Consider the following 23,778-nt stretch of genomic DNA (forward strand, 5'->3'; position numbering starts at 1 on the left):
GGTGCCAGAGTCTCCCCTCTGCCCCTGGAGCTCGTTAAGTCACATCACGTAGCGCACGGCCACACACGTACCAATAGGCCTATCCAAACACTTTTAACACAAAAGAACAACACAAATAAATACAACAGCCTAACAACCATTATATCATTTTAAACTAACTTATTGTAAGAAAGGCTAGAAGCAGATTACAAGAAATTTCCATGTATAGATTTTAGCAATGAGTGGACATAAAAACTAATAAATAGACAAACAGGTGTGTTCATCTTTGTGTGTAAAGATCAGCAGACAACTGCATTGTTGCTGTCATGTGCAAATTTACATTTAAGTATTATTACACATTGATTTTATTTTCATTTCACTCAATTAATAGGGCTCTATTTGAAATGAATTAGCCTTTTTGTATATTATGTTTACATTATTGGGGAGAATATACAATTTGAAATTATTATTTTATATTATTTTGGAAGGCATCTCACGACCCCCAAGTGGGTCCTAACCCAAATTTTGGGAACCACTGTGTTAAGAGTATGAACGGCTAACCTCAGAGTGTAACGAGACATGAACTGTTTAAAACACATTTTATTCTGTCTGTTATTTTACTTTAATAATCATACAGCACCAACAATTCTTAACAACATTCTCTCAACTTCCAAATAAAATATTTTCATTTAGATCTTTGATTTTCACAAAATGACAACTGGTTAAGATTACAAAAAGATGCAGTGTTTGTCAGAACGTGAATAATGCAAAGAAAAAATGTTAATTTTTGAACAACAGATTAGTGCTGTCAACAATAACATGAAAACATGATTTATGTAGCCAGCTTAATCAACTTTCAAGCCTCATGTGCAAATTAAGACAGAACATCGTTCACCTTAAAGGAGCAAGATTTCAATTTGACACCGAGCATTTGAAAAATTAAAAACATTGAAGGGAGCTGTTGCCCCGCCCCCTTTTTCCCAGAGTCGATGTGCACGCAGGTTGCCTTGTCACGGACACTGAAGCTTCAGTGTTTAGCCAGCTCTGCATCAGTCTTGAAACCTTTCCTTTTTCTAACCTCTCTCCATTCTTCAAATGTTTCTGTGATTGATCACAATTACATCTTCTAATCAGTTGACTCTTTTTAGGAATAGATCAGAAATCAACCCCACCTCCACCGTGATCAAGCCCAGCAGAGACCCTGAAAGCATTCAATGGAAATGTTCATGAGTTCTGCCCCATATGAGGAATGATTGATTTATATTTAATTATTGGTGACCTCTGGTACCAGGGTCTCTGCTGGTCCCTCAGTCCTTCTTAGACCCGGCCTTCCCGGTCCTGGTTGTCAGATCAGTCAGGAAACAGAGGCTGAAGTGGATCTGAGTGACGTCACAGACTTTGGACCAGAAGTGTCCCGTGAGTCTCTGAAAGATCCAGTACCGGGCCAGCGGGAGGTCCAGTAGCTTCAGGACCACGAACCCGGAACAGGACAACACCGCGAGGAGCAAGTACCTGCACGAGCGTGCGTCCCCGTGTGTCACCTGCAGGCGCACCCCTTTATACACCGCCAGGAGCACGTGACCGCCCAGTGCCGCCTCGAAGCCGCGCTCGTGAAGCAGCGCCAGACCATAACTAAGAACCGAGAGCAGCTCGAGCACTGCCGCGTGCCACGCGCGCCACCCCGCGGGCCCGCGCTCTATGAAGCTGATCCACACCAGCACCCAAGCAAAGATCGGTAATGTGACCCACTGATCCAGCACTGCGGGAGCGCGCTGCAGCACCGCCAGGCGCGTCCACTGCACGGCAGCGTAAAAGATGGACATGAAGGCGAACACCTGTCTCAGGTACCGGCCCTCCTTTGGCTCTGTGACGTCGCTGTGACGCAGCAGCCAGTAGAGACCTGTAATGACGTAAAGCAGATTGACCAGAGAGTTACAGGGCATCGCTAGGAATGCAGGAAAGTGATCCACGCGCCGCTCCGCGTAATGATCGTACTTCAAATCCACCGCCACTGCGTCAAACAAGTGGCAGCGCGTCAACATGACGCAGAACGCGAGCGGCAGCGTCACATGCAGCAAAGCGGAGAGCATCACTTCAAATCTAATCAATCTATCAGAACTCAAAATGTGAAAGTTCCTGAGAGTTTCCTGAGAGGCGGATGTTGTTCCTGCTTCTTGTTCTTTTGTTTAACTGCAGTCACAAACACAAAGCAGCAGTCGTCTGCCGCCCTCTGCTGTGCCCTACACGAGCTACAGGTATAACAGCTGGCACTAATCCCAGTTTCTACCCTATGGTTACTACACGTCAGACACGTCCTCCTACAGCAAACTGATTTTTCTTGAAACCTTGAAACCCTTCTGTTCCTCATTACACCTTTGCAAAATGCAATAAATACAGATCTTTCACTTTAGTGTGTGGACAGCAGGAGGCGCTGCTTCATTGCTGACAGCCAAACACAACTCATTTATAGAAAGACAATGTTGTTTAGTCAGAGTTGATCTCAGGTGTTTCAGGTAGGTTGTGTTTTTTTATTTTTCACATTTAGAGAACAAAAGGAAAAATACTCATTTTAATGTCTCATTTTATAGTTTATTTATAAAATATAACACACACACACGCGCACACATGCACATAAACAACATCCTCTACAGTTCTTTCAGATTTTAAATATTTTTTTCAGAGTCCATACATGATGTTTATAGTAAAAGTCCGGGAGCTGCAGGTAAGCATAGACCTGATGGGTCTATAGCAAACGATCACAGATAAACTAAGACCTGTCAAGCACAAAGCAAACGATCACAGATAAACTGAGAGCTGCAGGTAAACTAAGACCTGTCAAGCCCAAAGCAAACGATCACAGATAGTGATGTCAGAGAGAATCAGGGAAACAATCTTCGAAATCCTTTACCTGAAAACAAAAATTGATAAAAAATCCTGTGCTCGGCCTCCATCATCAGCTTCTTCTCTTGCTCTTCTATCTCCTTTTCGTGCCACCGAACCCTGACAGACAAACAACACAATGAGTGTGAGTCAGATGTACCTGCAGTATGTCTCTGTATGATGATCACCTGTAGACGTCACCTGTAAAAACTCAGCTAAATTAAAACTGTAATTATTTGTTAAAGAAAAGTATTGTTTATGTGATCTGATTTTTAGTTTGTTTTTATTCCTCTTTTCTGTGACAGCCTGACAAGTTAAAGTCATAATTACTTTTTGTTGTTGTTACTTTTATTTTATTTTTTTATGTGATGCAACGATTACTTTAGGTTCTCAACAAAAATAACTGACAAAATTGGTTGTCGATAATTCATGGTTACATGTTTTTCATGCTGTGTCCAGACGTAATATTGTTTCCAGGGCTGAGTCTTTGAGGAGTGAGGCATCTCACATCCTTACTATCTCTGTGGAGAGTTGCATGTAAAAGAAAAAAGCGACATGAAAAAAAGCACAGCAGAACACCATCGTGTCCCAAAACTCTTGAACTATTTTCACACACTGCTTAAACTGAACTGATCTGTCCTGCTGTTTTTATCAGCTACTGATACTCGCTCTACCACACACACACTCAGCTAAAAGAACGGCTCTATTCATATAACTAAAGGATGCCTGTGAGATTTGTAAAGCAGACCTTGCTTATCATGGGAGCACATCGGTATGATGAGAGCATTTAAAGAGAAGACACTTTGGACACCTCACTTTTCAAAAACATCTTTGACATTTATCTCAACAGTCCAAAGTGAAGCTATGATTATACTCTCAGATGTGTTTTCAGTCCTTCACCTTAAAACCTTCCTCCGAGAACTCTTCACCTTTCTCTATCATTTTTTATTCGTCCACTCCCTAACACAAAACAGTGGAGCAAACTCTTACCATGTTACTATAGTAACCAAACTACAGATTTAAAAAAAAGCCTCCAACTTATGTTAGTTATGTTTTGAGGCCAAGACAAAAATATTGCTTGAATTAAGATTTTTAATGGAATATTTTGAATTGAAAGAGTAAAGTTGATAGCGAAACAAGAGCCAGTAAGTAATTGCTCCAAACATTAGCTTATTAATAATTTCAAGAATTGATGACTAATAATCATAAAAGTCGTTCGTTGCAGCCCTAGTTTAACTGAATCATGTGTGTGTGTATGAGAGTGTGTGTGTATGTATACCTGAAGCAGTGCGAGTCCCGGAGGAGGAGGGGGGGGAGGGTCCAGCAGGAGGCGCTCTGCTGTTGTTGTATCTAGGGTAGTTGTAATTGTGGGGCTGATTCCTGCAGAACAGAAACAGAAAAAATGTACCAATTTGATAACACAGAAATATTCACAATAGGTAAATTCACAAAAAACACGGTTAATAAGAGCCAACCAGAAAGTGCCTGACTGTCTGTGACTGTTAATTGGCTCTCACACGCTGCAGACACAGGAAGTAAACATGACAAATCTTAAGTGTTTAATAATAACAATGTTTATACTTTTATTCTTCTGAGCCAAACAATTAAACTTTTCTGATTCTTTAAATAAACTCCGCTTTATCTCCTCACTGACCTCTGATTACCAAACAGATATCCCAGCAGCCCACCGGTCCCCATGCCGCTCCAGAAGCCTCCTCCTCCTCCTCCTCCTCCTAATCCTCCTGTGCCCGCCGGGGCCGGTCGGCCTCCTGGGTAATGTGGTCCCTGAGTGTAGTCACTGTGGAAACCATAGGACGGGTTCCCCCCAGGAGAGCCTGATCATGGAGAGAGAGAGGAGTCACGATTCAGTGAGAACACAGACTCATTAAAGTCGCCATTATACAAGAATTAAAACTTTGATTCTAATAAAAATCAAATGTTATCGATACCTGTTTGATACCACGGCAACAGAAATAGAAGTTCTAGGCGCCCAATATCAGGTCATTTATTGTTTTAATGACCAAATATTACAGGCAAATTTCAGCAGACTGTCTACATTGCACAAAAAACATTGGCAATGTTTCCATATGTTATTATACAAGTTAGACAGTGTCTAGGAGTTTGTCTGCAGTTATTAATGGAATCTCTCTTTTCCTACACCTGTCTTAAGTAAAAGATGTAGTTCTCTTAAAGCTTCATTACTTTTTGATACTATCAATCATTAAATAACGGCGATTGTATCATTTTAACAAACATGGTCTCAAAAAGTATCGAAAGATCGAACATTGTGACAACCTGATCACACAGACACGCCTCTGCTCTCAGTTCAACAATCCTTTCCCTGTTCTCTTCCTTGTACCTGTGAAGTCAGGTCTGAATCCAGGAGGAGGGGGCCCCGTGTTGAAGCCTTGTTGGTTGTCATGGTAACCTTCCTGCCCTCCCTGCTGTCCCGCCTGGGCTGTGTTCCCGCTGAGGAAGAGCTTGTAGACGACGAAGGCCAACACGAGTAGCACAGCGGGAACCAACAGACCTGAAGAGTCCTCACTGCCTGAACTCTGACCGCCCTGATTATGGTGATGATGCTGATTATGTTTGTTTCCTTGGAAACCACTGAAGAAACTTGAGGCAAAGCCCCCCAGATCTGAGCAACACAAACACAAAGAATAGAAGTTGTACTGGTGTGATGATGAAGCTTTATTAATCATAAATACCTTGCTCCCTCTCCTCTATCGCCTCCTACCTCCAAAGCCCTTGAACCCCCCTGATGACCCTTGCGTCGTCCTGCGTCCCTCCGCTGTCAGCTCCAGGGTGAATTCAAGACCACACGACCCCGGCAGGATGAAAGCATCATCAGGCTGAGTGAAGCCCTCACAGCTCACCTCGAGCCGACCGAACCTGAACGCAGCGTCCATGTCTGTCTTGCACTCCCACTGAGGTAGGGGGAAACATTAAAGAGTCACACTCCTCTGTTTGTGTGTTTATATCACTCCAACATGTATAAGGGCGTTACCGCAACACAAACACAACAGTAGAAAACATTATTGAGAAAACTGAGGCGAGCAGTAATATGTACAAATAGAAACAAATAAAATGTACAGACTCGTGTATTAATATGTTTTACCTTGATACAAACACGAGTGTGCCTTGTCAGATAAGTAGTGTTGCTACACAGATGTTTGCCACTCGCGCGTTTTCAAAGCCGATACTGGATGCCTGATTTTCCTTTTTTTTATTGTTCTCTACACAATTAAATAAAGTTTTAATGAATCGTACGGATATGTTAGGTCCCACTAACTATACTTTAAGTTGTTTTTGTTTGTTGAAGAAGTGCTGCAAGACAACTTAACAACAACAAACATCAACAAGAAGCGCTCTGACGTGAAGGTTGTTGCGGACTTATAGATTCGCCGATTTAAAAAATGAATCCAAAGTATTCCCCTCTCGCACCTGGACATCCACTCCATCCCAGCCTCTGTTCTGACACTGGACCACGTCGGGGATGAAGGCGTGACATCCTGCAGAGCCTCCAACACACTTCAGCTGAGGGACAGGGCTGGAGCGCCGCGCCGCTGTGTACCGGTCTTTATACAGAGTCAGCACCTGGACGTCCCTCAGCAACACACCACCTGCAGGTTAAATGATCATGTTAATGAGAGGGCTTTGACAATACTTAATTCATTTAGAGTTATTCATTATAGACACACATACGGTAACTATGCTTGGGAGATTAGAAAGGGTTTGAGTTCAGCTTTAAAAGTAGAAACTATTGTGATGGACCTCAGCTGAACAGGGAGCTTGTTCCAGAGAGGGGACCACAGTGACTAACACCCCCCCCCCCAACCCTTCCGGACTTTGATCTAAAATTTGCTATTTTTGCAGGGTAATCCAAAATATCCACACATTTGCATGCAAGAGGTGCAGCATATCTTCACTTTCAGATTTACAGAAGAGACGAAGTTACCGTGGCGAGGAAGAACTTCCTGTAAGAGGCAGAAACCTCGAGCAGAACCAGACTCATGTTGAAACTGTGTGGACTTGGAGGGTGAATGTTTGTTTTAATATTAAGTTTTATAGTGCTGTTTTGAATAAAATAAGCAACAATTCAAGTTATTTAACTCCCCATGTGTTGTTGTGACGTTAGCTTCACTTTGCTAACCTGAAACATCACATTCAAATGACAAATAAAGTGAAACAAACCTTGATCCCAGCTCAGGGTATTCTCCACCAACACGAAAAGAACAAACGCGACTGTGATGAACTGCTTCATTATTCCCTCTGTCTTGTTCTTTCGCTGATTAAATCTGAACTAAACTTATCGTCAACACGGAAACGTTCCACACACAGCCAACTCTTCCGGGTTTGCGTCTTCTGTTGATGTGTGGTCAACCAATGAGGAGAGGGCACGACTCACCGGAGACGTCTTCACACCGCTCTGCATGATGTAAATAAATGAAATATTAAAACCTTTTCCCTGAGACCTCTGTTAAAATGATGTGTTTGCATCTTTGTTGGTTTATTTGTAATTGTATTTAGCATAGAATTTTTGTTTTTATTCTTTCATTTATACTTGTAGGCTATGTACTTTATACTGTTAGATTATTTAACCCCTCATTTATTTGATTTTCCATGTGCTACTGTCTTTTTACCTGAAGTAATTGTACATTATTGTTTTTGGATAAAGTTGTTATAGCTTCTTACTATTTTAGCTTTAGTCCTTTGCTAATTGTTTTGCACCAAAACACCAAGTTTAATTCCCTGTATGTGTAAATGTACTTGGCAATAAAGAAATATTGTAATTCAGATTTTCGGACAAAAAAAAGAAATATTCTCATAAACACAATTTCTCCTAACATAAATGTTTAATTTGGAATAATAAAGAGATTAATAGCCGGGTTAAAGATAACATACTTTTTTGCGACACAACTATTAAGCGACTTCTGTATACTTACACATAATTTCTAAAGAAACACGGATTGAGTTTGCAGTTACTTTTAATGCAAGGATGACACGCAAATTCGTGAAGCGTTTCCACATTTTGGAAAGCTGCCCTGTGTTGTCCTGAGCAGTTGTGGACATCCTGGATGCATGTGTGTCATGTATGTAGTGTAATTGGCTGAAATATTTGGCATGTATTGCCACCTTTCACAGCCAATGTCATTGCAGTGCCACTACGAGCAGCAAGGAAGCGAAGCCTTATCCAGAAGCTGTGGTGCGGGTGATCTAGAAAACATTGCGCTGGAGAGTGCCTTGCGGCGTATTGCCAGAACGGACATGTGAATCAAGGTTTCTTGTTCTGTGACCCAAGTGTTCACTGGCTACTTTTATGAATTGTCACATCCCCAGAAAGACCTTTTGAAGAATCTAGAAGATGCTGAGCCTCATGCCCCACCTTCTTCATAAACATATAACCAGAACTGAAAGGAAGTGCAAACTATTTCAATTATAGAGTGGGGGTAAGGTATTTGTCCTCATCACACACACTGGTAATGTTTAAGGGTGTGGCCTACCAGGGTTTGCAGGCCACTGGCCTGCACCGCAGTGAAGGGGTCACTCTGCTGACACGCCATTCAAAAGACAGACGGCCACAGACAAGTAATGTGCTTGCCCAGGCAGCACACCTAATAAATTGGAATCGATACAGAGAAGATTAGCATGGCCCCTGCACAAAGCTACCTTCAGGATTGTTGAGGGGTGGGTTAGGTGAACCCGCAATTTAAATCAGACTTAATGGTGAATGGTGTGTATTTATCACACAAAAAATGAATGAAAATTTGAACATATTGAATGGGAGTCAGTTTGAAATTGTAATTTTAATTTTCTCTGTTACCAACTAAATTCGACATACAATGAGAGATCAATACATTTAATATATTGAGGTAATCAGATAATTGCAAGATTCAGAGATGTGAATGATGTGTGCTTTTCTCATCCCATCAGTAAGAATTCTGAAAGAAGTAAATAAGCCTTTCAGCACATATATCCTCACTTTAATAAACACATCACTTAAAACTGGATCTGTTTTCGTTGATTAAAAAAAAGAAAAAAATTCAGCTATTCCCGAAAAAAATCACAAGACCCTGATCGCCTGGACAATTTTATACCAATTTAAAAACTTCTCTTACTTTCGAAGGTTCTTGAGAATAATGTGGCTGAATAGTTGATTGCTTTTTTTTATTTATTTAAATTTTTTACAAAAATTAGCTCTTTGAGGAATTTCAATATGTGTTTATAGCAAAGCATATGACTTGAAGTGTGAAATGTTTTGCTGATTGCTGCTGATGCTTTTAGATTTGAGTGCTTCTTTTCTCCCTCTACATGCTACCCCTGGGACATATCCCGCAGCCACAATGTGAGTGTCTACTCCTATGCGGATGATACTCAGCTGTACCTCTCTTTTAATACAGATGATTTTAACTACTTAACACGCTGAACAACTGCATCTGAGACCTTAAATGCTGGATGTCTCAAAATGTCCTTGAAAAAAACCTTGAAAAAAACGGAGATGATCCATATTGGCTCTTGCTCAGAAAAAGCAGCAATACCTTTCGGCTTTCTGACCCAAAATATAACTTGCAAAAATCTTTGCCTCATCTTTGATGAGAACCTCAGTCTGAACTAAGCTCAGGAGACTATCTTTTATCAAGGAAAAACGTGGAGATCGTCTTACATGCTTTTATTTCCTCTTCTTTTTTTAAAAAGATTTATTTTTGGGCTTTTTGTGCCTTAAATGGAGAGATAGGACAGTGGATAGAGTCGGAAATCAGGGAGAGAGAGTGGGGAATGACATGTGGGAAAGAAGCCACAGGTGGGATGTGAGCCCGGGCCACCTGCATACATGGGGCGCGCGCACTAACCACTGCGCCACCATCACCCCTCAACAGAGTTTTTATAGTGTTGATAGTTAGTAGTTTTCATTCTGCTTTTCACAGCAGGTCCCCCCCCTCCCCCGAATTTTTCACAGTGATGTTCTCTGAGTGATTCAGATCCAAAGCTGAAGGAACATGTTTACAGTTTGTCACACAACCATGATGTTGTTTATCTCCCACCTCTGACTGGTTTTATTGTTATCACAGTCTGAGATGAACACTGAGTGGAGCATGTCAGAGCGGTCCAGACACTTCCCTGAGACAAGAACAAAAAGACATATTACCAGCTACACTACAGAGACATGACAACATCACTGATACTTTAGAGACAAGACAACATTACAGAGACACAACAACGTTATTGTGGTCATAGAGCTAAATGGTGAAAGGGGTGATGCTGATGTGATCCACAGTCTCAGTAAGTTCTTCCTGTAGTATTCCTGTAGTATTCTATTATTGTATTTTTTCTGCCTTTATTTAACTTATGTACATATGTTTGATTTTTATTTTTAATAATTTTATTCCTGTTTTCTTGAGCTGCTGTAATGAAAAAATTTCCCTCATGGGGATCAATAAAGTTTATCTTTCTCTTTAGGGCCATCCTGTGGTGTCAAGAGGTACTGCAGGACTACACTCAGTATAGTGTATATTACTGAAAGTTTCTTTATTTTTTCCTCAGTTTAGATAAAGGCTGGTGGTATGTAAGACTTTTTGTGATGATGGTGATGAATGCGATGCATGAGTAAAATAAAAGGGCAGATATTTACCTGTTGGCATGTGAGTGAACCGATTCATATCCTGAAAACACAGAGATAAAAACACAGTGAGGTATTGTTCAGTACTGATCTGTGTGTGTGAGTGTGTGTGTGTGTGTGTGTGTGTGTGTGTGTGTGTGTGTGTGTGTGTGTGTGGTACCTTGAAGTACTGCCACTCAGAGTACTTGTTCCCGTCACATCGTGTGATAATGATAGCTGTGTCATTAGCTCCTCTAGTCAAACAGTAATTATTCTGAATCAGCTGGTTACCTTCATTGATACGGAACAACTACACACACACACACACACACACACACACACACACACACACACACACACACACACACACACAGATTAATTGCAGAGAAAAGTATCAGTGAGACATCTTCTCAGTCTCAATCATTTGGTCTAGTAGTCACTGTAATGACACCCATTGGTTTGTGGACGACTATTTCGAAACTGTCAGGATTTAAAACTTAAGAAAGGGAGGATGGCAGTCTATTGGTCATGGATCAGATGTGTCTGTTTGACATTAACCAAACAGCTTTAAGAAGAAGGATCTGTTGGTTTATTTTGTTTGCATCAATTAAAGTGTTCGAGGTAAAAGCTGAAGTTAATGTGATATGGATAAAGTAACAAAGAGCCCCTCCTTACAGACGCGGGTGTTAGAGATTCCCTTTATCTACAAGTGAGTCATACTGACTGAAGCTGCTCTGCTGTTCGTTAGACAGGTCCAAACCAGACCAGAAGCTCCATGTGGGTCAGTACCTGGTTTCCCCCCATCCTGTGGCAGGGTCCGATCTCCACATTTCCCTTTTTGTGTCCCATACTGTCAATACAGTAACTGGTCTCTAAGCCCCGGATCTACACACAGTCAAAACATGATGAACACAACTCTGAAACAAACACAGAACATGTCAACAAAGGTGTGTTTATGTATGTGTGTGTGTTTGTTTGTACGAGTAGGGTTGTCATCATACCAGATTTTTAAACCACATTATGATTGTAGTAAAAATCAAATCATATTAACCTGTTTGATACCACTGCAACTAAAAAAGAAAGTCCGAGGCACCCAATATTGGATCATTTCTTGTTTTTAAAGTATCAAAAATGGAAACCTGGAAAAGGTTGGCAATGAATTGGTGCATTTAGACTGCTGGAGTTTTTGCTTGCAAAAATGTAAGAGTTTATTGCATTTATTCCTCTCCGACACACGTCTTATGAAATAGACTGCAACAGTTTTTATTTAAAGTTTCAATAGGTTTTGATACTATCGATCAGTAAAATAAAGGAGATTGTATCCTTTTTAAAACATACGGTATCAAAAAGTACTGAAGTATCAAGAATGTTGACAACCTTATGTACATGTTTTTGTGTGTTCCTACCTCCCCCCACTCCACATTTTTATGAGGTGGAGGAAAGCGTAAAGCGATGTCGTATGCGATCTCCTCCATGAACCACTTGAAGTTCTTACAGCGATGCTTCTCCCTGATGAGGAGGAAACACAAACACAGCAAACATGACAGTTATTAACAATCAGTAACCCCTAATCAAAAGTCTGAATAAGAGAGAACAGTGGCCCAGAATTACAAGAAATGTAGTTGTATTGATAACAATACCCCCCCCCCCACAAGGAACAGAAAAATAAACAGGCTCCCTGTACTTACATTTCAGCAATGGGAAAAACTGTTGTTGGGACTGCCTTATCACCTCCACATTGACACTTACAGTAGCTCAAACTGTGGGGGCTGCAGGGCTCTTTGCTAAAAGGTCACTGTTTTTTTCCTTAAACTCATCTATTAGCACGTTCCGCGCATCATGCTGGCTCACCAACATTGTGAAGAAGACCTAACCATAAGCCACTGACAAGATTCGGATTCAAAAATCTGAGAAGACAGTTGTTCCTGAACTGCTCTTACACTGTGTCTGTTTGTCTAAGATGTTATAAACATGGCTCACCCAACAGGGAGGGGCTTCAGACAAGTAACCGGTAAAAAAAACGAAAGACTTTTAGAGGTTTCATTTAAAGGGTATACAGAATGAATCTGTATCCTAATAATATTTGTGTGTTACCTGAAGCGTTTGAGCTCACTGATGTCTCCGTAGGCCAGCCCCCGAGTCTGAGGACGACTGGCATAAAAGTAGTCCCTATATTCATCCCACCACACCTCCACCACACGCACATAGTTCTGTTCAAATACACAGACACACACAGACACACACAGACACACAGACACACACAGACACACACAGACACACAGACACACACAGACACACACACACACACACAGACACACACAGACAGACACAGACACACACACACACAGACACACACACACACACACACACAGACACAGACACACACACACACACACACACAGACACACACAGACAGACACAGACACACACACACACACACACACACACACACACAGACACACACACACACACACACACACACACGCACGCACGCACACGCACGCACGCACACGCACGCACGCACACGCACGCACGCACACACACGCACGCACACACACACAGACACACACACACAGACACACACACACAGACACACACACACACACACACACACACACACACACACAGACACACACACACACACACACACACACACAGACACACACAATTTAATGTAATTCATGAAAGCAAACAGAAATCTGCAAAAAGCCAACAATATCTAACACCTATGATTTATTTATTTACATTGGATCCCCATTAGTTGTTAGCAACTATTCTGAGGTCCATACAAGCAAAACAAGACAGAAAAAACAACAACACAAAAACATTTTGATTAATCAAATTCACAACATTAGTGAAGAAAATGAAATGCAACCACAGCCAAACCAAGGACTGATACAATTCATACAATTCATAATGTCATGAGCACATCAATGATGTCACAGTCTGCTCCATGGCTAAGCTTCTCTCAGTAATTTTACACTCTCCTCACCTCTGTCCCACTCTACTTGCCAGCCACTTCCAACTCATCAACCAGCTCATTAAGCCAGTATTTAAGCCTCCTGCTCAGTCACTCATTGCCAGATTGTTCTTAGAAAAGTCATGCAAGACTCTCCAGCACTCCTCCTCAGAGTGATCACCAGTTGCCTCTGACCTGCCGCATCATGGTACGGGTCATTTCCTCAATCTCCTGTCGGTCTGTCCCCTTGGATGTTTTGGCGACACAAAAAGGGGGGGGGGGGTTCCTGTCTTCTTACCTGTGGTTGCTCAGAGATTCTCACTGTGTCGCCACACTTGTTACTTTGTGTGCATCCTGTGCATACTTCCCTGCTGGACACTTGAACCCCTGCCTGGCCCCCAGCTTACAGTCCACCTGTTCCTGCTCCAAAATGTTGCCCTTAACATTTCTGTTTTTGTCATGAGTTGACTTCTGTCTGTGTGTGTCTCACTGTGAGCTGCAGGTAAATCTCAGCCAAGGGTGTAACTATAGGCAGTGCAGACAGTGCGGCTTCTGGAAGTGTGTATGTCGCTGTCCAATCTTAATTCTCTATTTAATCATGTGACAAGACAGCAAGACTCCGGCCAGTTAAAGCGCAACATCTAGCAAGTCTAATAAGCTGAACACACCAAGGCAAGCCAAGCCAGCAGTCATGCCATTCAAACAGAGAAGCGGTTGCAAAAAGGGCAGGAGAGAAAAGAACAGGAGGAAACGGATGCAAAGCTCACTAAATTTTAGACTCTTTTGAATCTCAGCTGCTTGTTGTCACGTGTCAGAACTTTGACAGTCACAGCGCCATCATAATCCATGGTTCAAATAGCTTTCTCTTTGACCTCTGTACTTTCCAAATACAAAAGTAACCAAGGTTACACATTGAACTGTAAGATCCCAAGGGACCGTCATAATAGCCTGTTCCCTGCCTGTTGTTACCACCTTTCACCACTGGTCTCACTGTGAGCCGCTCTACCTTCAGAGTCGGTGATGATCCAATGTTTGCAGGCGGGGGGTTACCCTGCCATCCCTCCATTCTGTAAACATGACCGACCCGGGAGCATGGCACGAAGAGCAGCTGTCCCCCACACTGCCAGATCTACACACACGTTAAAGTACAGAATGTGAAAAATACTCTGAAACTTTATTATAAGGTGTGTATAAAGTGAAGTTCTCTGTGTGTACCTTGTATGATATTTCAAAGTTTTCTCCTCCCCAGATCTGCAGTCCCGGATCATACAGACCCAGCTCAAAGAAGAAGTCTCTCTCTATAGCAAACAGACCCCCCGCCATAGCAGGAGACCTGCAGGTACACATACATGTGTAAACAAATATCTCAAATTTAGTTCATGGGTAAATCCACACAGACCATATCAACTTGGTAAATACATCTTCGTCTTACTATGCTGTGTTGTTTTATTGTATGTAAGTTGCACAAAGCTGTGTGTTTTCTCTGCACTTTTGCATAATGCAAAATTCCCCCTGGGGAAAATAAAGTATATCTAATCTAATAATTTATGAACTTAATAATTAAATATTTTTCTTTGCCGAAAAAAACGATTTTTATGTTTCTAAATAAAGATCTATATAATCTATATAACTATAATTCCTCCTGCCTTCCACAGCTCTTTTATTTCCACCACATGAGACAACTGTTTCACAGCAGCAAATTAGGAAATGGGGAGCTGATGACATAGTTTCTTTACATGACTACATAATACAGTATATTTCACTATACATTGTAGTTATGCTAAAGGTTTAAATATTAGATACCAGTTGTGCTCTAGTTTTGATCTGTTTGTCCGAGTCCACCCTGTCAACATCAGTCATCAGACATGTTTGTTTTGTGTACCTGTATGGCTCAGTGCGCGTCTTTCTCCTTTCTTTTTCTTTGTCTGTCAGAGGAATTCTCCTCCATGTCATGCTCCAGTCCCAGGCACCTCTAGCAAAGTTGTCCTTGTCCCCTCCACCCTGGGTCTCGATGCTATAAGTCGTACCCAGGATAGAGTCGACCAAAGGCGCCGTACACATCGTTCTGACAGAGGCGGGGTGAGGCCATGCATACAGGATATAATGGGAGTGGATGGATGTTGGGAAAGTGTACATTCAGGTTCCAAACAGGTGGACACAGACAGCAGTGACAGCACAGAGAAGTGGGGTGGATAGAGGGGCGGAGATGGAGACACAAAAGAACAGGGACTTGCTGTTAGCTCTCTGCAGAGTGAGTACCATTAGGCTCTGTTTATTTAAAATTTCATTCATCATCACTCCTCATCATAGCAGTTTGAAGCAGAAAGCTGAAAGAAGCTGCAAATGACCATAAATCGACCCCTTTTCTGTGAGTGTGCTCAGAGCTTGGATCAGAAAACATGAGTTAACAAAGAAAATGTATTTCTAGCTCAATCATACTCCATACTCCACAGAAACTGAGGCAATCTTTTTACACACTACGGAAGCTAAATTCCTCACTGCAATTAGGAGAAAGTGGATCTCTGTCCCTGACTACAGTCCAGCTTTATTTATTATTTATAAGTTTCATATCCATCGCTGATCTAACCAACCTTTTGAGTGCCAAAAGGATTTGCTTTGTGAACTTCCCCTGCTTTAAAAGAGGGACATAAAAATGTCAGGAAACATGATTTTTGGCCACATAATAATGTCCACTGTTTACCGTCTCTTTAGTAACCTGTAGGGATCTGTGTGGAGTCCAAATGACCTTAATTACAGCAGATAATCGCCTGTTTTGCTGTTTCCCATACTTAAAGCAATCATGTTTCATTCTGTCCGACTGAGGGGGCGTGTCCCGGTGGTAATGAAGTCAATGTTTCCTCTACGATTTCAGAGGCATTCTGCTCATTCTCCTGAACACACACACACACACACACACACACACACACACACACACACACACACACACACACACACACACACAATATCTGTTACCTGTCTTTTGATATAGGAGCGACCAGAGGAGCGTACCAGTTGATTCCAACCTCACAGTGAGCATCCAGGTAGATTAACACCTTGAAAACAGTACAGTGTAGAGGCTAAAAACCCAGTTTGTCTGTCTTGTAGAATGAGTTGTATACTTCATATTAAATGCAATGGTTATTTGTCTTTAGTCAAACTTTCAGCGACTCCAGAGTTTCTTTGAGTAGTTTTTTAAAATTATATTTTGTTCTCAGATATTTTGACTCAGTTTTAGGGGGAACCTCGAATAGTCAAATATTTGACACTTCATTGAAAGACTTTAATTCGACTACCAATCTCAAAGCAACTTTTTCTGACACAAGGATTATTCCATTCCAGCTATATGGGGCTCAATGTCTAAAATTTTGGCAAGTTTCTCATGGGCTCAACCCACATACTCAGCTCTGCTGCTCATGTCTGGGACTGCGGATCCAGGTGTTTAATATCCCTTTATGTATCCTATATGTCCATAAAAACATGTCTTCTTTATTTAGCATATTTCTCTTCTACAATGGGAATACTTTATCTATCTTTTTGAAAATCCATTAAAAGGGATACAAACACCAACGTTAGCCAGTGTTACCACAGGTTGAGTTTCCTTTCTGAACTGAGCACTTTGGCGCGCTGGTTGCTGTAATCTTAAACCCAGCCGTCCAATCACAGTGTAGGAGGGGCAGAACTGAGACCTAAGATGTCACATCATCGGGTACCTCTCCTTTAGTGGCCTTCTTGGCTCCAATGCTCCTGGCCTGGATGAGTCCTTCTCGCTTCTCATTCCTGAACAGTTTCACCAGACCGTTCCACTGTTTGATGTATTCCTCCAGACGCTCCTTCAGGTGGGCTGCACTCACACACATCTTATATCAGTCAGATATTGCTTGTTCAGTCAAGAATTGGCTTTATGTTTAGTCAGTTATTAATGGTTCAATCAGACTGTACTAGTTTATCAGATATTGCTGGTTCGGTCAGACATTGCTGGATGATAAATCCTTTGTACAATTTATGCTACTTTTATTTATCTGCAGGTAAGTCTGACCTTTGTTGCTGAAGTCGTCGATCATGACAATCTCAGCCAGGTATATCCTGGGAGTCCTCTTGATCACACTGTGGACCGTCCTCATCAGTGTAGACCAGCCTTCATTATGGAACACGATCACCACACTGGAGGTCAGCAGTCTGTCGTCATAGTGCCAGTACTTACACCTGGACAGGTGAGAAACATCAGAAAAACTGATACAGCATAAAATGTGATTTCAGGTATATCAACCAATGCTACATGTCAATAACATGATTTTATGTCCCCCACAAAAATCTATTCGCTTTTTCTTCTTCACAACATCAGCTGTCACAGCAATAACAGAAGAAGAAGAAGAAGAAGAAGAAGAAGAAGAAGAAGAAAAACAGATCTCAGGTTAATTATCATGTGAGGAAAGAAAACAACCCACAGTCCTGGTCCAGCAGCTTTGTATATAAATCAGTGTCTCTGAACTAGGTAGTGCGTTAGCCAAACCTGAGGTATGTCGTACTGTGTCCTGCTTTTGTGCAGATTAACCTGCTCATCGTAAGGAGGAGCCATGAGCCAAGCTGCTGCTAACATTATCTTAGCTTTACACCAGTGATAAAGAATATCAGAACGTCTCTGCTGGAGGTGAAGACTGATCCACCTGTGTTATCCAAGACTGTCAAACCAGTTCACTGAGTAAGTGAGTGAGTGAGTGAGTGAGTGAGTGTGTAGCAGACACACCCACATCCGTGTGTGTGTGTGTGAAGGATGTTTGCTGCAGGATATATTAGTCAAACACTCTGTGTTTGTAGAAGGATAACTCCACAAGTGCAACAGATTATTCATGAATTTATATTTGTGTTTTTACTGAATATCTTCCTTTCTTTGATTGTTTATCTAAAAGTAGCTGACCCTGCGTGATTTCATTCATCATGTTTGCTGTGATGTGATAGTGACACTCAGACTGTGATGATTATTCAGACGTTTAGACAAACACTGATCTATTAACAGTGTAAACACTGTGACTCACTCTTCATGGCGAATGTCGCTGATGCTTCTGTCCAGAGAGATCATGTCACTGGCCACCATGTTGAAGCCAAACTCTTTGACGGAGGCCTGTACGGCGTCTTTGTACTCTGGACCCAGGACGAAGGGTTTGGCCCCCTCTCCAGGACCGTTAGGGACCCCTGGAGGCTCTGGTTCTTTAGGCTCAAAGTTACCCAGGATTCCTGTCTTCAGGACGGGGCTGGTGTAGGCGTGACTATGGGGTCTGAACGTCACGTACTGCTGCTGGATCACCTGCTTCTCGTTGGGCTGCTCCTCCACTTTCTGGGGGTTGTTGGGCCCTGATGGAGGGAAAATCAGGAGCCAAAGCATCAGAACATATGATCCATCAGGTCATCTCACACCTGCTCCTGACTCCTCCTCTCACAGGTGGAGTGTGAATGCAGTCAGTGTGTTTATGGATGTTCAAGATGGAGTCTCACAATGTTTGAGTCTGATGGAGTTGAGGTCGACCTCCAACCCCTCCACATGAGGCCAGGGCACCACAGGCTTAAACTGGTCTACAGGGTCTGCTCTGGGCAGGGCAACATCCTCCTGTAAGACCAAACTGACGCTTTAAACATAATTAACTTATTAGTATACAACACTATGGGTTTAATACAACCACAGGGGACCTTGAATCAGACTGTAAGAAGCTCAATGCTACCTCAAGGCACATTTAAAATCTTGAGGTTATAGAGTTCATGGGATTCAGGCAAAAACATATTTTAAAAACATACAACAAGGTCTAGAAAAACTGGTAAAAAAAAAGTCCTGGAGGCAGGACAGGGACCCAGCATTTCCCCTCAGGTGGTCTGTAAGCAAGGCAGGGGTGAGAAATCAGGCGCTTGACCTGTTGAAAGGAGCATCTCCTAAGGATTGGCAAGAGGTTGACCAAATGGGTAGAACCTCATGGGAGGATGACCAATCAGGCAGAGCCTCTCTACAGAAGGTTGAACTGATGGATGAAACCGATCCAGGAGAGGGCCAGGGGTAGACCAGTGAGCTGGAGCCTCTTGGTAGAATGAACCATGGGTTGGCCAAGGGCACATGGTCTCTGTCTTGCAGAAAAAAGGGGACGCACACTGTTCTGTTCAGCTCCCAATGAGCAATAACTTCATTAAGTGCATCATTTTGATCCAAAGGATCTTCTCCACGCTAAGGTCTCTATCTCGCCTGCAAAAGTAGCAGGACCTGCACTCTGGGGTTTGCTGTGTTAACTGAGGATCTGTTGAAAACAGACAGGATGCAGGAACAACGTACCAGGGGAGGGCTGCACAGGAGGCCAGTCTTGGGTTGTAGGGTTGTGACGCTCTTTCTCTTTCAGTTCTTTACTCACAGACAGATAATTCGTCTTAATTGTCCTGAAGTGATTTTCATCAACTCAGCAAGAACAGAAGACTTTAGAGCAGCTCTGCATGACGGAATATGGGGAGTCAGGCTGAGAGTCAGCAGGAAAGGTGAACTAAGAGTCGGCCAGGTCACTGACTGGAAGGCGGGTACAGGATTCACACTGCATTACAGGCAGATAGTATTTATCCATCTATCTACTGGATGTTTGAACTGCCAACTAAATAAGACATTATAATAATCTACTTTCTTTTTGTCATGATTGAACTGTCAGTTATACCTAGATCTGGAGTCTGATGTGAAAATCCAGAAGACATCAGCTGTTATAGAATCAGTAATTTAAATGAGCACCTTAACATACATAGCTATGCTCCTATTTAGACTTTTTTAAATATTTATTTCCATTTTATAAGTATAGATTTTTTTCAAATTAGCTTTTTGTAGTTCATGTGAACAACTTGCTGGAAAACATTTCTTCTCTTTCATATTCATGATTGAAACTATAAAAACGTGTTAACAGAGAGGGAGTAATGTTACATTCAGATCAATCAATCAATCTTTATTTGTATAGCGCCAATTCATAACACACTTTATCTCAACACACACTGTACAAAAGAGCAGGTAAAAGACCTTACTCTTTGTTATATTAAGACCCAACATGAATCCATCATGAGCACGGCAGCACTAAGCAATATTTAACAAAGTTACAGTGGCAAGAAAAAACGTCCTTTCAGAGACAGAAACCTCGAGCAAAAATAGACTCGTGTTGGGCAGCCATCTCCCGAAACTGTTCTGGTCTTGTGGGAGACTAACAGAGCAACAACAACAACAATGTAAAAGATTGATTTATAGCTACAAAGTCAGAAATAATGGTAAAAGTATACAATTCTAAAATATTACAATTCACTTATCAGACGCTTTTATCCAAAGCGACATACATCACAGATTAAGTACAACACAAGCAAGGATTTAGAAAAAAGAAAACAATGTCAGTAAGTGCAAATGATCAGCTTTGAGTCTGATGGGACACACAGGTGCTGACAGACATTGCACAGAGGCAAAGCACAATATTGACGACAGTTTTTGTATATGTGTAGTATTATCAGTAAAAGCTGAGTATGACACAATAGCAATATTAGCAACTGTAGTGATGATAAAATGGGGAGGACTGATTATGTTAATTATAGAGGTTGAAGTTGAGCAGCTCCAATATTTACTTTAATATTTATAATAATGACAATATATGTAAGGCTGATATTAATAGTTGTAGCATTTGGAGTCGGGAGGGGCAATCCACAGCAGCAGGCCTTCCACACAGACATACCAGAGGAACCTAGGAGACTAGGGAGCTCACAGAGCTCCAAGGAAGATATATGGTGAGTAACCATAACTATATGCTTTATCAAAAAGTTAAGTTTTAAGCCTACAATTAAAAGTACAGAGGATGTCTGCCTCCCACACCCTAACTGGTAGATGATGCCAAAGGAGAGGAGTTTGATAACTTAAGGTTCTATCTCCCATAGTACATTTAGACACTGTAGGTACCACGAGCAGGCCTGCATTCTGGGCGCGTAATGTTCTCGAAGGGTAATATAGCACTATAAGCTCTTTAAGATCAGATAATACCTGGCCATTAAGGGCTTTGAAGGTGAAAAGAAAAAAAATAAATCATATTCTAGATTTTATAGGGAGCCAGTGCAGCGAAACCAATACGGGAGTAATGATCTCCTTTTCTAGTTCTAGTCAGTACATAAACTGAAGCGTTTTGTACCAGCTGAATTGTCTTTAGAGATTTTAGGACAGCTGATAAAAGAGAATTAAATTAATCAAATCTGAAGGTAAGAGATGCATTAACTTGTTTTTTGCATCGTTTTGTGACAGGATCTGCCTAATTTTAGATATATTACTAATGTCGAATAGTCGTCTTTGAAATTTGTTTTATTTGAGTTAAAGCACATATCTTGATTAAAAAGAACTGCTAGAATCCTAACAGTGGTGCTAGATGCCAACCTGATGCCATCTAGTACAATTGTATCATTAGAAAAATTATCTCAGATGTGTTAAGGGCCAAGCACAATAACGTTTGTCTCCAAAAAATGTCTGGTCATCCAGGTCCTAATGTCCTAAATGCATGCTTCTAGTTTATATAACTGATTAGGCCATCAGGCTTGATACGTAGAGTTGAGTATCATCTGCATAACAATTCAAAAGTATGAGTGTTGAGTATGAGTGAAATTGATATGTTTCCTCATGATATTACCAAGTGGAAGCATACATAAGTTGAAGAGAATCGGTCAAGGGGGTCCTGGGTTCAAATGCGTCTGCTGGTGTCATACAAAGATATCAGAGCATCTAGCGAGAGTAAATCTCCATGACAACAAGCTACCAGTTAGCTAACAGTGAATGAGAGTCTTCTGTCATCAGTTATCATGAGCACACTTGTTACTTACTTAGAGTCACTATAGAACAAAATTAACTAAATTAACTCACCTGTTTTCCAAAAGGGTTTTCCTTCCCTGCTTTGATTGACAGAGCAGACCAAAGAACCTTCAGACCCACAAATAACCATATGACCAGCATAGACCGTAGGAGAAAGCCCACCTTCAGCCTCATACTTAAGCTAACAACAGAATGAGCTAAGCTAGGTTAGCTGCTAGCTGTTGCTCCTCATAAAGTCTAATCATCTGCTAACAAACTAACTGCGATTATGTGTTGCTGTGAGTTTGAACACAAAGCTGAAAACAGCAACGTAAATAATCCTGATTCTCTAATAAGACGTCTGAACTCTAGCAGGATGATGTTAATTTGTATCTCATCTGTCTGCTCTCATACGATTTGGTCTGACTAGCTAACAGTGACAGATTCACACTGATCCTGATCCTGGTCCCTGGGTTCGTGTCCTGTCAAGGATCCAGGAGGTATGTCTGGGTGTTTGCTGTCAAACAGGAGCTCCTTCTTGTTCTTTTGACTCCACCTGTTAGCAAATACCCAGGCTGGCCTTGCTGGTGTTACAAGCTTCAGATAATGTGTGCATTGACATTTCGAAACTTGCATCAAGATAAGACAGAGCCTCACTGCCAATCATCACAAAATGTGTGTCACACCCAGTCAAACAGTGGAGTTTACTGTATTACCATGGACTTTTGCCATCAGTGGGCCTCCCCCAATCAGTACACACAGCAGTGCAATTCTTCTCTGTTTTCAAAAGAACAGGATGTTGGAATACAACTTCAGGTGGCAACATCAGTGTTGCCATTGGGAAATTCCTAGTTTGGACAAATATATTATGATACTTTGAGATCCAAGGTCAAGGAGGTCCAAGAAGGTCAAAATGTCAAGCCAATGCCTCCTTACCTTGCAGCACTATCTGAATGAGGGCATAACACTGTGAGGTGGTAGTGACCGGTGTACACTTCTGGGTGGGGTTGGGGTTATCATGGCAGTACAAAAAAGCGTTGTATTGAATTCAAATTCACAGATAACACTGATGGGCTCAAGCTTTTGGATATAAACTGGGTGTGCCACAGACTCCTGCCTTATAAGGGAGGCAGGCATGTTCAGCTATGCTGTCTATGATGTCAATAATCAAGGTGGAACTAGATCAAACCTTCTCCTTCTATTGACGGTCCCTAACTTTTCCAGCCTCAGGGCTATGTGCCTGCCAGGGCCACAGGGCGTGGTGAAAGAGTTTCCCTCCTCAGAACACAACACACTAGTCTTTTATGTTCTCTTTGAGAGATCTATGTAAATAGCCTATTTTGAAAGGGGGCCCTAGTACACCAATGGCCAGGTTGCCACTTGTTTGCTTTCAAAGGGAGATTTGTTCCAGGACAATAGCATCCACCTTTGCCTGTTTCTGCAGAGTCAATGTTGCTATTTATAATTGTTGCCTATTTACAGCCAATAAAACATCCACAGCCTAAAGATTTTCAACATTGACATTCACTTCTTCCTATTTCCCTC

General features: G+C 41.7%; 3 protein-coding genes and 1 non-coding gene across 4 annotated transcripts; 1 reads left to right on the top strand and 3 right to left on the bottom strand.

Moving 5' to 3' along the window:
• Positions 1–563: 563 nt before the first annotated feature.
• Positions 564–2,327, bottom strand: tmem187 (transmembrane protein 187). The gene has a single exon (XM_020658030.3). It carries the CDS (start codon positions 2,067–2,069, stop codon positions 1,287–1,289), a length of 783 nt encoding a protein of 260 aa, XP_020513686.2. The 5' UTR covers positions 2,070–2,327; the 3' UTR covers positions 564–1,286.
• Positions 2,328–2,546: 219 nt separating this feature from the next.
• Positions 2,547–7,239, bottom strand: saraf (store-operated calcium entry-associated regulatory factor). The gene is made up of 7 exons (XM_020658020.3): positions 7,057–7,239; positions 6,307–6,485; positions 5,600–5,789; positions 5,219–5,500; positions 4,514–4,694; positions 4,139–4,239; positions 2,547–2,979 (listed from the first exon to the last, which is right to left on the bottom strand). The coding sequence occupies exons 1-7, from the start codon at positions 7,124–7,126 to the stop codon at positions 2,954–2,956; spliced, it is 1,029 nt and encodes a 342-aa protein (XP_020513676.2). The 5' UTR covers positions 7,127–7,239; the 3' UTR covers positions 2,547–2,953.
• Positions 7,240–8,456: 1,217 nt separating this feature from the next.
• LOC114921754 (U6 spliceosomal RNA) lies at positions 8,457–8,563 on the top strand. The gene has a single exon (XR_003810075.2). It is a non-coding gene; the product is annotated as a U6 spliceosomal RNA (small nuclear RNA).
• Positions 8,564–9,517: 954 nt separating this feature from the next.
• On the bottom strand, positions 9,518–23,414 carry LOC110002421 (N-acetylgalactosaminyltransferase 7-like). Its single transcript, XM_020658025.3, has 15 exons — positions 22,306–23,414; positions 18,909–19,020; positions 18,452–18,767; positions 17,455–17,621; positions 17,129–17,259; positions 16,392–16,471; positions 15,301–15,483; positions 14,634–14,751; positions 14,425–14,547; positions 12,554–12,669; positions 11,866–11,968; positions 11,249–11,344; positions 10,641–10,769; positions 10,493–10,523; positions 9,518–9,981 (listed from the first exon to the last, which is right to left on the bottom strand). The coding sequence occupies exons 1-15, from the start codon at positions 22,426–22,428 to the stop codon at positions 9,875–9,877; spliced, it is 1,935 nt and encodes a 644-aa protein (XP_020513681.2). The 5' UTR covers positions 22,429–23,414; the 3' UTR covers positions 9,518–9,874.
• Between the last annotated feature and the right edge of the window lie 364 nt (positions 23,415–23,778).

Source organism: Labrus bergylta, chromosome 1 (genome assembly GCF_963930695.1).
Source record: "Labrus bergylta chromosome 1, fLabBer1.1, whole genome shotgun sequence".
In the NCBI taxonomy this organism is placed as follows: Eukaryota; Metazoa; Chordata; class Actinopteri; order Labriformes; family Labridae; genus Labrus; species Labrus bergylta.

Excerpts from the sequence above, each read along its gene's own strand:
- tmem187 (XM_020658030.3), bottom strand. The coding sequence starts at position 2,069 with ATGCTCTCCGCTTTGCTGCATGTGACGCTGCCGCTCGCGTTCTGCGTC.
- saraf (XM_020658020.3), bottom strand. The coding sequence starts at position 7,126 with ATGAAGCAGTTCATCACAGTCGCGTTTGTTCTTTTCGTGTTGGTGGAG. Across the intron at positions 5,790-6,306 it reads GGGATGGAGTGGATGTCCAG|TGGGAGTGCAAGACAGACAT; the intron begins GTGCGAGAGGGG and ends CCCCTACCTCAG. Across the intron at positions 5,501-5,599 it reads GGGGTTCAAGGGCTTTGGAG|ATCTGGGGGGCTTTGCCTCA; the intron begins GTAGGAGGCGAT and ends TGTGTTGCTCAG.
- LOC110002421 (XM_020658025.3), bottom strand. The coding sequence starts at position 22,428 with ATGAGGCTGAAGGTGGGCTTTCTCCTACGGTCTATGCTGGTCATATGG. Across the intron at positions 19,021-22,305 it reads AAAACCCTTTTGGAAAACAG|GAGGATGTTGCCCTGCCCAG; the intron begins GTGAGTTAATTT and ends TTGGTCTTACAG. Across the intron at positions 18,768-18,908 it reads CTCCATCAGACTCAAACATT|GGCCCAACAACCCCCAGAAA; the intron begins GTGAGACTCCAT and ends TCCCTCCATCAG.